Source organism: Anabrus simplex, chromosome 7 (genome assembly GCF_040414725.1).
Source record: "Anabrus simplex isolate iqAnaSimp1 chromosome 7, ASM4041472v1, whole genome shotgun sequence".
Taxonomy (NCBI): domain Eukaryota; kingdom Metazoa; phylum Arthropoda; class Insecta; order Orthoptera; family Tettigoniidae; genus Anabrus; species Anabrus simplex.
Genome location: NC_090271.1, coordinates 232,956,973 through 232,974,059, shown reverse-complemented (window position 1 = coordinate 232,974,059; position 17,087 = coordinate 232,956,973). Strand labels below are relative to the sequence as shown.

The 17,087-nt window shown below is 40.4% G+C and overlaps 1 protein-coding gene across 4 annotated transcripts in view; it reads right to left on the bottom strand.

The window, feature by feature from the left end:
* The window catches only part of Dcps (Decapping enzyme, scavenger), a 91,185-nt gene that overhangs the window by 38,189 nt on the left and 35,909 nt on the right, over positions 1 to 17,087 (bottom strand). For 2 of the 4 annotated variants that reach the window (XM_067151614.2, XM_067151615.2), the window contains exons 3-4: positions 9,182 to 9,406; positions 7,784 to 7,883 (exon numbers count right to left, since the gene is read on the bottom strand). In XM_067151614.2, the coding sequence (XP_067007715.2) occupies positions 7,784 to 7,883; positions 9,182 to 9,406 (325 nt within the window). The remainder of the gene's footprint in view (positions 1 to 7,783; positions 7,884 to 9,181; positions 9,407 to 17,087) is intronic. The other 2 variants (XM_067151613.2, XM_067151616.2) reach the window with 1 other exon arrangement.

Genomic DNA, 17,087 nt, shown 5'->3' with positions numbered 1-17,087 from the left:
GAACTTTACCATTGGACAATAATGGTGATATTTAATTTTATGCACAAGTGTTTGATATTTTGTGTTGGTGAAATTTTGAACTTTACCATTGGACAATAATGGTGATATTTAATTTCATGCACAAGTGTTTGATATTTTGTGTTGGTGTAAATTTTGAACTTTACCATTGGACAATAATGGTGATTTTACGTATGAGGTGAATGATTGTATTTTCTGCATTTTGTGAAAATAACGACATTAATATGGAAAATATACTAGCTGCCATCGAGGCTTTGAAACTCAGTCTAAATGACAGGATTACGGAAAGTAACACTAATCTCGGGCGTAGAATTGCTGAATCTAATAACACTTTAGGAGCTCAACTTAAAGAATCTAACAATACTTTAGGAGCTCAACTTAAAGAATCTAACGCGACCCTGGAAGCCACTAAGGCTAGTATAGGTCAACTTAAGGAGGCTAATGAAGCAACTAATCGTAGTATCACTCAACTAAGGGAGGCTAATGAAGCCAACATTGTAAAATTGACAGAATCTGTTGATCAAAAATTTGCAGAAGTTAATAATAATTTGGAACGTAGGCTCAATAGTGCAGGTGCCGAAATTGAAAAAAGATTTAAAGAATCTAACAAAAGAATGGATTCTAAGTTTACGGAAATAAATGAAAGATTAACACGTGACTTAGAAACCATTAAGCAAGATATAAAATCACAAGTGGCGGAGGACTTAAAACTTGCTTTCCCGTCTTCTTCTCAGGAGGTCCTTAAAGAAGTAGAAAGCTTAAAGGAAGAATTTCAAGAGTCCCATGCTCAATTATCTCTTGCGCAAACTAAAATCGCGCCTATTCAAGACAAACTTCATGAATCTGTTAAAAATAATTTCATGAAGTTGGGAAACGAAATTACTCTTCTGAAAAGTCAGCAAGAGGAGGCCGATAAACGTGTCAAGACTCAGTTAGATAATGCTCACACGCAGATTACTCGTATCTGTCGCGATGTAGCAGAAGTCAAGACCGACATAGAGAAGGAGGTCAAGGAAATTGAGAATTCCGTACAGGGGAAAATTAAAACCCTAAAACTTGAACTCCAAGGGGGTATAGAAGCTCTCAACAGCAAAGTATCGCAAATCGAACAGGATGTTTCATCATCTAGCCTTCACAACACTAGTGGAGAATCCATGAATGTTTCCACAATTTTTAAAATAACTGAGGAAAAACCAGCCAAATTTTCGGGGAAAGAGGAGTATACTGCTAAGGAGTTTATCCTCAACCTCGAAGAATTCTTTCAAGAAAATCACGTTAAGACCGACCGTCGTTTACGAATAGCATCTCGATTGTTAGAAGGCAAGGCGTTAATGTGGTTTACCGCTTTTAAATTCAGTATTAACACTTACGAAGAATTTAAGGAAGCCTTACTTAGACGATTTTGGAGTGCTGAGGCTCAGCACCTGATAAAACTTCAATTATACTCTAGAAAGTATAACACGTCCGTCAATTCCTCGCGATATTCAGATTATCTCATATCTCAGCTTAAAAAGATGCAGTTTTTCGACCCTCCTTTACCGGAGCAAGAACTTATTCAGGTCATAACGCTGCAATTTCCACCAAATGTTCAGGAAATATTGGTGGCAGCAAACGTCCAGGACTTGGAGCAGCTCGATGATGTCCTGAGGAAACTCGATACTGCGCACACTCAGAGCGCAGCAAAAGCAGGTCGAACCAAAGAAACTACAACCAACTTTACGGAAATGAAAACTCCGGTTCAAGTAAATCCAGAACCGCGAGAAGAAAGAGAAACTCGCCGAGATATTCCGTTTCGGTATAGAAGATCTAGGAATCGCCCCTACGAAGGGAGGGCTAAGTTTCAACCTGGACCTTCATGGAGGCAGGCAGCTAATCAACCCAATGATAATAGGAACTCCCAGCGGGAAGAATTAGAGAAACGTTGGAGAGAGACTACGGAGTATGTAAGGAATAAGAACAGGGAAGAGGGTTTACCTGGAGCAGCTTCTTTGGAATACCAGGCAGAGATACAGAGAAGAAATGAGAGAACGGAAATGGATCCAAGAGCTACGGGTACAAAAAAAAAAACTTTGTCGAAGCAATAAAGAGACTGCCTGAAAACCCGGAGGGAGGAGAAGTAGTATGTAGCGCACTCATTAACCATTGGTATTTAGAGGATGCAGATTTACTATATGAGGATTCAACACCACGACAGCCTCAGATACAACGCGGCTTACCGATCATTATCACTAAGTTAGGCAATATGATTGTCCACTCTCTAGTAGACTCGGGATCGCAAGCCTCACTAATTTCGCAGAAATTAATAGATGCGGCGCAGGAGACGACCTACATCTCCATCTTGCCGGTTGCTCAAGTTAAGGTTAAAGGCATAGTTCCTGACAAAGCTATTAAATGCAAATTCCAGGCGTTTCTTGAGTTAGAAATTGGTGGTGTTAAGTTCCAACATCTATTTTTGATTTTGACGCAAATGAAATTTGACTTAATTCTTGGATCAGACTTTCTCATTCAACATGGGGGAATCATTGATTATCCCGCTAATGTGATTAAATTTTTCCACGTCGAATCTGTAGGGCTACAGTTGGTTACTTATAATGACGTGAAGAATGCGGAATGTGAGACCCCGGTGGGCATAGTAGAAGGCAAGATGAGCGAGGCTCCGCCTGTCGAAGAAAGCGCCCACGAAGAGGGGCGACCCGAGGAAGTGGGACCCGTAGAGGACCAGATGGCGTCCATTATCGATGATGAGTTTAACGAGGACCACTACAACTTCACGCTTTTCGCCAATGTAGCTGAAAGCCCAGATTACGATGATGATAAAGTAATAAAGGCAATCCAAGAGCTTTTTAAGAAGTTTCCAGATGTATTTTCTGAGAAACCTGGAGTCATTAAGGGTTTCAAGCACCACTTAGATGTTACTGACACATCACCTTATAAGAAACGGCCTTATCCGATACCCATGAAGTACTTGGAAGAAGCACGGGTCATCATTAAACAGATGGAGAATGATGGAATCATGTCAAAATGCGTCACACCTTACATTAATCCTCTGGCTATAGTAAGAAAACCAAATGGTAATCTGCGCATATGCCTCGATGCGAGGGCTTTGAACGATAGGCTTGTGTTAGAATATGACCACCCTCCCCTACTCCGGGATGTAATTAGGAGATTTCATAACATGAAAGTATTTTCTGCTATGGACATGGCTTCTTCATATTTTCACATTTTATTGGATGAAGATAGTCGGAAATTTACCGGATTCATCTTTGATAATGTCACTTATGCCTTTAATAGACTCCCTTTTGGCATTAAGAACTCTGGTGCAGTTCTTATCAGAGCCTTAGAGGAACAACTTTCCAATGAAGTAAAGGCAATCACCACCATTTATGTGGACGATATCATCATCGCGTCCGAGTCCCTGGAACAACATGTACGAGATGTTCATAAGGTGTTGGAGGAATTACAGACCAAGAACTTTAAAATTAACGCCAAGAAAAGCCAGTTTTTCAAAACTGAAGTTTTGTTTTTAGGCCATCTTATTGGAGGGAATGGGATCAAGCCCAATCCGGCTAAGATTCAATGTATTCTAGAATTTCCTAAACCCACAAGAATGAAACACATCAGGCAATTCTTAGGCCTCTGCCAGTTCTTCGCACAGCATTGCCCTAATTTTACTGAAACGGTAGCACCCCTGCAGCAGTTGTTGAGGAAGAACAACAGGTGGAAGTGGACTGATGTCTGCGATAAAGCATTTGTGGCGACAAAACAGATGTTGAAAGACAATGTTCAACTCGCCTATCCTAATTACGAGCTACCCTTTTATATTGAATGTGACGCCAGCCACGTAGGGATCGGTGCAGCTCTTTTCCAAATTGATCCAAGGGAACCTGAAGTTCGCATCTTTCTCTCGTTCATGAGCCGCAAGTTGAGACCCCATGAAAAGACTTATACGATAACAGAGTTAGAAGCCCTTGCCGTAGTACATTCTCTCGTTTACTGGAAGAAAATAATCTTTGGATATCCGGTGATTATTTGCACAGATCATCAAGCTCTGACGTTTATTCTCAAGTCAGACATTACAAGCGAACGGATAACCCGATGGGCGCTGTTTGTACAGCAATTTGATATCACTGTTGTTCACAGGCCCGGAAGGAAAAATATCCTAGCCGACGCATTAAGTCGGAATCCGACAGATGAGGTTTCGATCCATGCGATTGAAGTCATGAATGTGGAAGACGAAGAGTTCTTGCGACGACTAAAGTATCTAGCGCAAGCTCAAGGAAGAGATCCTCTAAGCCATAAGCTGATTCGTTTTTTAAAAGGATTTATCCCTCAAGACGACGACGAGTATCCTCGTATATCTAGGATAGCTCAAAATTTTTGCTACCATGATGGCCTACTTCACAAGTACGTCGACCTCGCTAGAACAACAGATCGTATTTATGCCCCTCCTCAAATAAGGACTGCTATTATCTGGCATTGCCATTCCATTTCTGGACACGCCGGTACGGACAAGGTCCTAAACCTGATTAGAGAAAGGTTTACCTGGGAATACTTACGCCGTGACATCCGTAACACCATTAGGACTTGTGATATTTGTCAAAGGATCAAGCCCAATAACAGGCTCCTCCGGGAATATCCACGACCTCTAATACCTGAAAAACCTGGCCAGATCTTCGCAATGGACCTATATGGACCTTTGCCCAAGGCGTTACGTGCCAACAGATACATTGTTGTCACCATAGATGCATTTTCTAAATACACTATGTTGCTTCCAATTCAGAAGGCAAATACCGGGAACATTCTCCGCAGGATTCGTCGAAACATCATTCCCGAGATGGGCAAGCCGGAATTTCTCTTAACAGACCATGGAAGTCAGTTTACCTCCATGGAATTCCAAGTTGCACTGGAAGAACTTGGGATAAGGCATATCATGAACTCCATCCGACACCCGGAAGCCAACCCAGCCGAACGGGTTATGCGCGAAATTGCCAGATTCTGTAGATTGTATTGTGGACAACAGCATTGGAAGTGGGTTGAAGTTCTGCCCATTATGCAAAGGATCGTCAATACCACCATGCATGAGTCTATTCAGGACATCCCTTTGAGTGTACATAAAGGCCTCACCCCTGACAGACCTTGGGATCGAGTTTTGCCTGCTCAACCTGACGCAGCAGTGAGCCAACAAGCTCGCATTACCAAGGCACTTCGGCAATTACGACACGCTGCTCAAATCCGAGAAAAGAAGTTACGACATCACAAGTTTCGACAACCCTTACAGGTGGATGACCTAGTATTATTACGCAAGCCTGCAGTTTCACACCCTGACCAGGGAATTTACGCCAAATTTTGTCCCTTGTTCATAGGACCCTTCAGGATACTTACCGCACTAGATAATGGTGCCTACGAAGTAGGAAGGGCAGATAGCGACGTTGAGGGGATCTTCAACTCGGCCAATCTCAAGAAATACTTTACTAGGAGATGAGCGAAAAGAAAATCGTCCAGCAATTTTCTTCTTCCCGAGCAGGGGGGGAGATGAAACGGTAACACCCTACGAGCATTCACGTTTCATTCTTTTAAGAGAAGCTCGCTAACACCCGGCCGTAAGCCTTTAAAACTTGCGCCGAGCGCACAGGCATAATGGGAACTGCGAGCAAGTTCGCGACGTTCCAGAACACCGGCCAAGGACAAGCGACGTCACGCAGAAGGTTCCTTCGTGTTCCATTGCTGCATGAACGAAATATAAGCGAGTCGCCAGCCTGGGGTAAGGCAGAATGTAAGCAGAAAGCCTGCAGTAAAGCAGAGGGAGTGCGCGGTATGCGACGGCAGTGTGCTGAAGGCAGAGAGTGGAGTGAGTCGGCAGTAAGCCGTGAGTCAGCGAGTGTGTGCAAGTAAGTCGTCGCGACATAATTCGTCTCTCGGTCCGGCTGTATATTGGAATTCGTTTAAAGACTGTGTTCTCGCCAGCTTGAATTCATTTAAAGACTGTGTTCTCACATAAACTGTGCCCGCTTTGAATTCGTTTAAAGACTGTGTTCTCGCCAGCTTGAATTCATTTAAAGACTGTGTTCTCACATAAACTGTGCCCGCTTTGAATTCGTTTAAAGACTGTGTTCCTGCATTAATTGTGTCAGCTTTGAATTCGTTTAAAGACTGTGTTCTCGCCAGCTTGAATTCATTTAAAGACTGTGTTCTCACATAAACTGTGCCCGCTTTGAATTCGTTTAAAGACTGTGTTCTCGCCAGCTTGAATTCATTTAAAGACTGTGTTCTCACATAAACTGTGCCCGCTTTGAATTCGTTTAAAGACTGTGTTCTCGCCAGCTTGAATTCATTTAAAGACTGTGTTCTCACATAAACGGTGTCAGCTTTGAATTCGTTTAAAAACTGTGTTCTCGCATTAATTGTGTCAGCTTTATTTCATTTAAAGACTGTGTTCTTGCATTAACTGTGCCAGCATTGATTTCGTTCAAAGACTGTGTGAAAGCAGCGGTAGTATTTCTAGCCAGCCTCAATTTCCTTTAAAGACTATGTCTAACCGTTGAACTGTGTTGCATTATGATCTTAAGTGACAGTGTTAATCTGAAAATCACGACGTACGGGAATTTGGACTGTCATTTATTTCAACAAATGTATTATGCTGGTGGAGTACAGTGCAGAGACTGTACTCGATAAATTTAATTTTCTTTATGAAGTGCTTGATCACCGCACCTCGGAAGGTTCTAGATTGTTTCATTTGCGTATTATTCCAAATACGAACTGTGACTCTAACTTTATCCTTGCTACTGTGGGAACTATTCCGGCGTGCTTCGCCATAGGGAAGTGTCACACCAGTACCCCACGACGTCGAATGTGGAAGCTCCACATTTCCCCGTTCCTGCCTCTGGTTCGAGTCATCGACGGAAGACAACGCCGACGCCGACCGCAAGACGACGCAGCCGCCGCGGGACAACGTCCTCTTCACGCCCTCAGGGACAAATCTACAATTCAGCTATAAAAGGTGACGTAATTATTTGCCTGTTTATTGAATAAACTGAAGGATCCACTTAATCATGAATTTTTCTTTCACTACCCTTCTCTCTTACTCTCTTAGCATGGGCCGTACACGCCTTGTCGTTCCTCATGCTCTCCGATAAACTGAAGTACGGGCGTTCCTGTTACAGTATATACCAGCTCCGAAGATTCCTTCCATACAAAATTATTCATTCCTAATATACCACACAGACTGTCCTCATCTATCTGGCCCAACTTTATAACCACCCTGTTTATTACAAATCATGGTCGCTTTAAATCCTATCTCCATAAAATGAACATAATGGATTCACCACTCTGCAGCTGCCCAGAAAAATCTCCACAGACTGCTCGACACCTGTTGACTGAATGCACCACGTACTCAAGAGAACGACCAGCTGTGCTACGATCAACTCCCCTGCCAACAATTGTGAAATACCACTGGACCACTGTCGAAGTAACAGAATTCCTCAAGAAAATCTTCCATTCACTTCAATAATTTATCCATATGTTGTTATCATAACTGTAAATATATCGTGATAAACCTGTAGGTGAAACACGGGTTGTAAAAATATTAGCTAAATAAAAAAATAAAAAACTCTTCATAAACCACGTTTGTTGTATTGCCTTTTGGGGCTAAGATGACGAAGCAACAGACCTATACAGTGAGAAACAGTCTTTTCTCCAGACGAAAAAATAAATAAATAAATAAATAAATAAATAAATAAATACAAGTTTTAAAGAAGATTCCAAATACCTATTTCCACGTCTGTTATATCTTCATATATACACGTATCCTCATAAAAATATTTCAACTCTTTTTTTCCACTTCTTTTCATCCCCGTCGAGTGCCTTTTCTGAAAACAAAAAATACATGTTCCTGTATTTTTAAAGGACTTTCCAAATACCACGTTTCATGTCTGTAACATGTTAAGGTTCTCATATACACTTTAGATATACCGGTACGCATTTTAAAAATTCACCACTTTTTCAGTTCCTTTTAGCCCCATAAGTGGATTTTCCAGAAACAAAAAAACATGTTTCTTTATTTTTAAAGGATATTCCAAATACCAGTTTTCACGTCCGTAACATAGTTTTTTGAGATATAAGTATCCTCGTAAAAAGAATTAAACTTTTTCTTCACCCCCCCCCCCTTCTGCCCCTTAAGTGGACTTTCTGAAAGAAAAAAACATATGTGTTTATCTTTAAAGGAGATTCCAAATACCAATTTTTACATTTTCACGTCTGTAACATCTTAAGTATGTTTATATGTAAGTATCCTCATACAAATAATTCAACTAATTTTTCAATTCTTTCACCCCACCCCGTTAAGTGGATTTCCTGAAAACGAAAGAATGTGTTTCTTTACCTTTAAAGGATATTCCAAATACAAATTTTTACAACTGCAATACCTTTAGTTTTTGAAATATAAGTATCCTCATATAATAAATTCAACTCATTTTTCAATTCTTTCACCCCCCCCCCCCACCTCTCTCTCTCTCTCTCTCTCTCTCTTGAGTGGATTTTCTGTAAACAAAAAATACATATTTCTTTATTTTTGAAGAAGAATCCAAGTAACAACTGTCATTAGTTTGAGGCTCAGTGATCAGCCATCTCCATTCACAGCCAACACCACCACCTTAAGTCTCACTGATCTTGAGGTTGAACTCCTGTAACTTGACCTTCCACGCATAAAATCTTGTCTGCACCTCCTCTTCTGTCTCTCCCCACATCATGACATTATCAGCACAGGCAAATGCACTGAGATTACCCGATGTTTCCTTAATGCTCTTTATTATATCATCCATAACAGTGATAAACAGTAGTGCGGATAGTGCACTGTCCTGCTGGACTCCACCCTGGTTATAAACCATAATGAGTGCCTCTCTCCAACTCGCACACAACTGGTACAGTCCTTGTACAATATCTGGACTTTGCTTACAAGTGCTTCACGTAGCCTTGTACATACTAAAAAATAAACACACACACACACAACATTATTCTCCACCACAGTAACATGCAGTTTCCCATACACGGTAGGCAACACTCGTCATATTTGGAAGGTGTGCTTTACAAGGGCAAATAAAGATATAAAAACACAATGATGTCTGTATAACACTATTTAAAATAGGACTTGACTCCCTTCTATACTTACTATTCCTTTAGCTTGCAGATTTTTAAGAAGATTCAAATGATCACCAGTAAGGCTTCGCAGGGAAGATATACCAGTCTTGCGTACAATTGCAACAAGATATAAGTTTTCTACTTGTTTTGCATCCCATTTAAGGTCAGGGAGCAAAATGAAGCCAGTCTCTGGATCAGTATCTTCAAAAACTATTCGTTCCACTTCTGATTTGTGTTCAATTATATTAGTTACCCACTGAAATGAAATAAAAAATTAGTATAAACATTTCTTCAACACAATTACAACACAGGCCCAAGTCTTTCAGTCAACAATTATTAAGATTAACATGAAAGAAGAATTTAGGGTGCTTGACAACTAACATCATCTCTGCCAAAATATGCACTCTCACTGATCCTTGACTATACACAATGAACATCATATAAAATCTTTATTTTTAAATAACAATTAAGGATTCATAAAGAAACACAGATACTTTGATCTATTATCACTTTAGAGCAAAGAAGAAATCCACAAGATCACGGAAGAATTTGTACATCCTCCTACAGAAAAATGATAATGTTATTGGTTCAATACCCCACTAATTACTATGTTATAATATTCAGAGATGCTGAGGTGCCAGAAGTTTGTCCCACATGAACTCTTTTATCTGCCCATAAATCTAAATTTGGCCACTTGAGATGCAGCAAAATGGAAGATCTCCAAAGGATATAAGATATTATACTATCGTTTAAAGTCAAAACTGGAGGGTGCAGCAGTGGCTGTAAATGAGAAGCTTTAAGACTGTCACTGAAATTAACTTGGGCTCATCTTTACCATCTCGGCCATTCAGCCTCACTTAAGCAGAAAGGCTCAGGTGGTACAAGTTAATAAAGAATAAAATTAATAAAACACATGGGGTATATAAACTAACCACATATGAATAAGGTTAATAGCATACACATTGAAGAAAAACATAACTAACATCCAATACCTTAAGCATAACCCTCGACAGTAGAGGGACAATTTGTTGTCCTACAGCTCATTCTGTACCTACCAGAATATTGCAACAGGTGTTTGTAACAATTTTCCTTTACGTCGCACCAATACAGATATGTCTTACGGTAACGATGGTACAGGAAAGGGCTGCGAGTGGGAAGAAAGCGGCCGTGGGTTTAATTAATGTACAGCTCCAGCATTTACCTGGTATGAAAATGGGAGACCACGGAAAACAATCTCCAGTGCACACTATCTCCCAAATGCAAGCTGACAGCTACGTAACCCAGCGCACCCACTCGCTATAGACAAATGTGGGAGGGGGAGAGGGAAAAACCTCACAAAAACCATCAAATGTTAAATGTAAGTAACTCCCTGAACCTGAGCACCAACAACTGTCCAATCTTGGAGTCCCTCAGGGTGATGGTATGGAAGAATGAGGACCTTGACAAAAAATAAATGGAGAATGAAAAAAATTGTTGTGAAATTTGTATTTAGTACAGAGAATACATAGGGCTTGTACCAATACAGAAAACGCGCAATATTAGTCAAGGTACATTCATGATGATCTAACATGAGGTAAGGGTGGTGGTGGTGATTATTGATTTAACCCAACCACATCCGTAAGTGTACCAGTACACGATAAAGGGCTCTTTAGCCATAAGCATACTAGTCTACAGTACTCGTTTGTCTGCCAAAAATATGCTGCTTTCTGTCAGTAGACCTGTTCAACTACTTGGCAGTACAACAGCTGTTTACCACAGATGAGGTAGCCTGCACCCTGAGGGCTGATTTAATAACTATTATTCAAGATAAAACACTGAGAATGCATTAAAAATTCCTATGCATCTTGGTTTGATATCAAAATAAAAAAGGGTCCAGACCAGTTAATCAAGGGTTGAACTGGTAATTCCAAAACTCTGGGTAGCCTACATTAAATTAATGTGTATATATATGTGTGTGTATGTTAGCATTAAAATCATGCAGAGTCAGACTAACTGCCTAATATCAGATATGGATATGTTTTGTGAAACCTTTTGACATTGCAAGATATGGTGTAATACTGATACAGTAACTGTCGAGCCATTGCTTGGTCATTGTATGCGATGAGATCACATTTAGGGAGTTCCAAGTTCGCTTGAGGCTATTTTAACACAATATGTAACATTTGTAGCTGGGTGGGAGTGACATCATATCTATTTTGAGCTCTGACGTAGATGTTATACCATGTGTCAACTAATGGCTATATATAGGGGCTGTATACTATAGCGGCAGTCAGTCGGATAGTTCAGTTGGTTGGAAGGAGACGAACGGAGAGACTTGCCATGAAGTCAATTGAAAGGAGATGAATGGGGAACAGTGATATGGATACGTAATTGTCAGTGACCAAATGGATTATATATTATACGAAGATATTTATACTTTGACCAACAAGCACATAACTTGGTAATATTTTTTAAGCATTGTATTTTTACCTCATCCTATTAATGTCACTTATTACTGAGGGTTTATTATATGTACTACATACTTTTATATCTTTGTTCATACAACCTGTTTCAGCTGATGATGATGTCCATAGACACCGAAACCGGTACTGAATAAAAAATGTTGTGAATATAGTAACAACATATTATGTATTGAAAAAAGGTGGATCAACCAAATTTCTCTCTATTGTATGTTATCTCCTTTCAATACGGACCAGATATGAAGTTTTTAATGTTAAAACAGATCGACAAGAAGCCTATGCAGAGCAAATTCCGGAAGATGTCACCCTTCCTGATTACGCCACTGGAGGACGTCCATCTCAAAGTAGAACACCAATGAGACTACAGGGAAGGCAATGGGATCATTTTCCTGAAATGATTGCTCCTACTGTAAGTAAATCAGCCCCATCAAGGAAATGTAATCTGTTTTGAGCATGGAATCTGGAAGAAATCTTGCTTCGAGTGCAACAAATGCAAAGTTGCCCTCCAAGTGAATGGATGTTTCAAGGTGTACCATACCTTAAAAGACTTCAGTTAATATTGTGGTAAGTTAATCTCTAACCCAAAATGTTAGTTTGATGCAATATGCTTTTGTAACCATTCTAGCATTCATTATATAACATGTAGAAAAAATATTGCATTCCAAGGTACATTAACCTTTACATGGCTGCGCTCGCAATTGCGAGCGCGGAGAGTGACCACTGCTCTGCTGCGCCCGTAATATTGCAAGCGTGACATTCTTCTGACTTCATCAACGCAATACCCCCAATGTTGACATAAGAAGTCATTCAAACTCCGTGGGCGGATACACGCATCTCTCTGCAGTAGATAGGAGCTTACGAAATGACAATGTTGATTCATTCATGAGTTATTGAGATAAATACGACACTCTGCTTTACGAGCTGCTCTGCGGTATGCCCGGTGTGCAAGCTAGCAGTGAGGCCCGCGTCAGGGATGAGTAAGCTACAGTATGTTGACCGCCAGTTAAGCGCTCGATCTTACCGAATCCGAGGTTGTAAGAGTGCTATCCATATTAGAATCGGAAGATGAATATTCCGATTTTAGTGGTTTCAAGAATAATGATGATAGTGATGACACCGAATGCGATTTGAAAAAATGTAGGCTACCCACAGTTTTGGAATTACCAGTTCAACCCTTGATTAACTGGTCTGGACCCTTTTTTATTTTGATATCAAACCAAGATGCATAGGAATTTTTAATGCATTCTCAGTGTTTTATCTTGAATAATATTTTACCATAAAATTTAGATACATTTTTACTTATTTTAGACACCCCTCAAGTTATTGTCTTCAGTTTAGTTATATATCGGTGCTTGGAAGTGGACAGCTAGAACCACCTGTAGCCACTGAAACATGTAAGTTGAGCTTTTTACTGTTATTTTTAATTATTAGTTCGATTCAATTGTTGGCCTTTTATGCTGGACAACCTTGAATTTCCTGCGCAACATACAGCTAATTTTGTGTTAGAAAAATCAGTTTAGAACCTTCCATATTTAGTATTAAAATATACGACTAGCAGGCAAGAACCCTCTGGTTTTTCCAATCTTATTTCCGACTTTTATATATTGAAGTTTATTATTAAAAATAATTCAGCACAGGGCTTTTACAAAAGAGAATTTATCACAGCAATGAAAAGGTTAACACAAATTGGAGGGAAAAAATTGAAGGGTCCAACACATCGAAAAATGAAGGTATCTGCCAAAGAAAGAAAAGGGCCATGAAGGGTGTGAAAATGAGTCTAGCACAAGTAAGTGGAAGTAATGGCAGGACTCAGCTAAGGGCTCTGTGGTCACCAACCGACGTTCATAAGTTAAGAGCCTCTGGGGAAAATGAGGTAAGACCTTGATTATGTTGCTACTGAACTTAATAGTGTGTGACTACAGATGACAGGTCTTGCAGTAAGCTAAAGAAGTTAGTCCAACATTTATGCCTCGCATTAGCACACTCACTAGCCAAAACTCCAAGCATGAAGAATACCCGTGTTGATATCATCTGCATGCAGGAGACCAGGTAGGAGCAAAACTGATGAAAGCTATCTCTGAAGGAAATAAGGCATTCTATTATCATTTAAAGTCAAAGCAGAAGAGTGTTGCAGTGGCTGAAAATGAAAAGCTTCAAGATAGTGTCACTAAAGATAACTGCCTCACCAACCAGCTGCTCTCAATCGAGAACGAGTCCAACAACAATAACATTTGAGTAGTCCCGTGCACCTCAAGCATGCTGTCCAGAAGAAGAGAAAGAAGAAGAATCTGGATGAGCATCCACAAACACTTAGAACTGACTGCACTGGGTGCGCATGCATGCACTGGTAGAGACCTGAATGGCCACATAAGGATCAACGTGGGAGGTGTCGTGGATGAAATGGGTAAAATATTGACTACCTCTTTCTTACTAACACTTTTATTATTACGACAACAAGAAAAGTATCTACAAGCATATAATTCGCTTAGATGAATCCCACCAGTAAGTGGCACCTGCTGCCACATTCAAACCTCAACATCCTCCCTACCTTGGTCAATTTCGAGGGGAATGACCAGCTGGACAGGGCATGTTATTTGGCTACCACCTAAGGTGTGAAGCTTAACTGTTCTAGTCCGTCCATCACGTCCGTCATGTAATTCTTCAACGCATGCACCTTTCCACGTGTGGGCATGTGTCCTCTTGTAGAAGAACTAGGTCATCAACTCTAATTCTTGTACCATGGTCTCGAGGCTGACGAACTTTGTGGAAATTCCGTAATAGCAGCAGGTACTCTTCACTCCAACATTTCCAGACGTCATCAACCATTTGTTGCCGTAGTCTGAAAGCTCATACAAGGTCATTCTAAGGTGGTTCTGGTCCGACGGGTATCATGGTGAATCAATCACCAACGAAGAAGTGGGCTGGAGTCAGTACGTCGCCACCATTGTTGTCATCTTGCATCAGACGCCTTGTGTTTAATGCGGCTTCTATGCTGATCAAAAGAGTCCATAGTCTTCCATCATCAATAGCAGAACATCCAAGTACCTTCCGTAGATATCGCTTGGTGGAGCCAATGAATCTTTCCCACCAAGCCGCACGTGGAGCAATGAACTTCCACATTACACCTTGCTTGGCTAGATACTGGTGTGTCTTTGTCGCAGAGAGTGCTGTCCATAATTCTGTCAACTCTCTGTTCACCAAGTGGAATGTCTGAGCATTGTCACTGTAGTTTGTGTATGGAATGCCATGTCAGCCGATGAACCTCTGTAAAGCTTGCAGAAACATCTCTGTTGACATATCACTACACAGTTCTAAATTCAAGGCATGCACTGTTGCACAGGTGAATAATGCAATGTATGCATTCTTCAAGATGTTTGCAGATGTGACATACAGTGGTCCTATGAAGTCTATTCCCATTACCGCAAATAGTTTATCAGGGTGTAATTGATCCCAAGGCAGTGGTGCTTCCAGCTTCTCACATCACCTCTCATGAGCAAATTTACACGGAAGGCATGTGTGTAAGACTTTCTTGATTGCTTAGCATACCCACAAGATCCAGAATTCAGTGCACACTTCAGTCAGGACAGCAGGGACACCCAAGTGGTGAAGTCTTAAGTGAGTTTGTCTTATCATGAGCTTACAGAAAGTGTGCGAGTAGTCTAGAAATATGGGGTACTTTTTACTGTCATGATATCTGCAAGTTGTAGTCGACCGTATGGCCAATTTTTCAGAGAATATGGTTGATTCTGTTACTTATGTAAATACCATACTAACACCCCCCACGTCTTCTTTTCAGAGAATTAACCGGCCGGGAGCGTGATTTTTCACTTTATTCAACACTGTACACACTGCAAATAATTACATGAGAGAAATTCACAAAGTGTTCCCAGAGAACAGAGTTATTAGTATGGATTTGTGACCCTTTCAGTCCCCTGATTTATCTACCTGTAATTATTATCTCTGGGATAAATTAAAAAATGCTGTGTAAAGAAAAACCTGCACATCTAACAAGAGCTGAAACATAACATTAGTCAGGAACTGACTGGGACTCCTCAATGTTAACAGCAGTGAGTGATGAATAAATTTCCTAACAAAGTGCCAAAAATGTGTGAAAAATGAAGGCAGGTAAGTTTCAACACCCCCTTTCATAATTTGATATTTAATTAGCTTCTTAAAAATTGATTGTGTTACTTTTGTATGGTTTACCTTCCTGCGACTGACCTTGACGCGCATGCAGCAGAAGATTACCCTATAGAACAGAGGCAAAACATTGGACATGCTGGGAAACAGAACCTAAGTCCTTCCAGTCTAGTGGTGCAGATGATTACTGTTTTAACGGGAAGTATGAGGAAAACATCCCTTCTTAACACTAATCAGTAAAACAAAATGGAAGAGATTCAACCTTTTGAAAAATGAGGGTATTGGCAAAATTAAGAGGAGGACAAAAGACTCGCTAAGCCTTGTAAACCTAAAACTATTGGAGATGGAAGAGATCAAAAGCTGAAAAAAAGGGAGGTCAAATAGGAAAGATGACAGTGCAGAGGATAGCATAATATTGGAAGAACGCCAGTCTCACCTAGGGACACATAGTCACCAGCCATGTTCCCATGCTGAATAATGTTATTGGCTTCTTATGTCCCACTAACTACTTTTACTGCCAGAGTGAATAACTCAGAGGTTAGAGTGCTGGGATGTTGAGCTCTATTTGGTGGGTTCAATCCTGGCTCAGTCCAGCAATATTTGAATGGGCTCAAATACATCAACCTTGTGTCAGTAGTTTTACTAGCATTTAAAATTCCTGTGGGACAAAATTCTGGCATTTTGGCAGTCTGAAAACCATACAAATAGTTAGACTGAAGTTAAACCAACAACTACTCTCAAGGTTATTGTAAATCTGTTCAGCAGGAGTTATTTTACGTGCCAGTAAACTTACTGACAAAAGGCTGGAATATTTGAACACCTTCAAAAATCACGTGACTGAGTCAAGGTCGAACCTGCCAATCTGGACTGAGAAAGTCAGAGCTGTGCCCATGCTGAAGAGTCTCTGGAGCTCTCCGTTTCAGTCACTTCTATGGATGTATTCTATTTCCTCATTAACACGGGATCCTTCCAGTCTCCAGATGTCTCAAGTTGCAAGTACGAGCAACATAGTTTTGGTCATCTTTTAGTTTAAAAGATATCCTTCCTGTTGGGACCAATTCTATACATACAGGAACTTCATTTTAAAGTTGTAAAAGGCAGGAATGATGCTAGTCATACACGTGGCAACAAAATTATCTGGTGCCACAGGTTGCTGCTGAAAGGGGTGATAAAATGCGGATCTGATATATAATAATAATGATGATAATAATAATAATAATAATAATAATAATAATAATAATGCTATTTGCTTTACGTCCCACTAACTACTTTTACAGTCTTCGGAGACGCCAAGGTGCCGGAATTTAGTCCCACAGGAGTTCTTTTACGTGCCAGTAA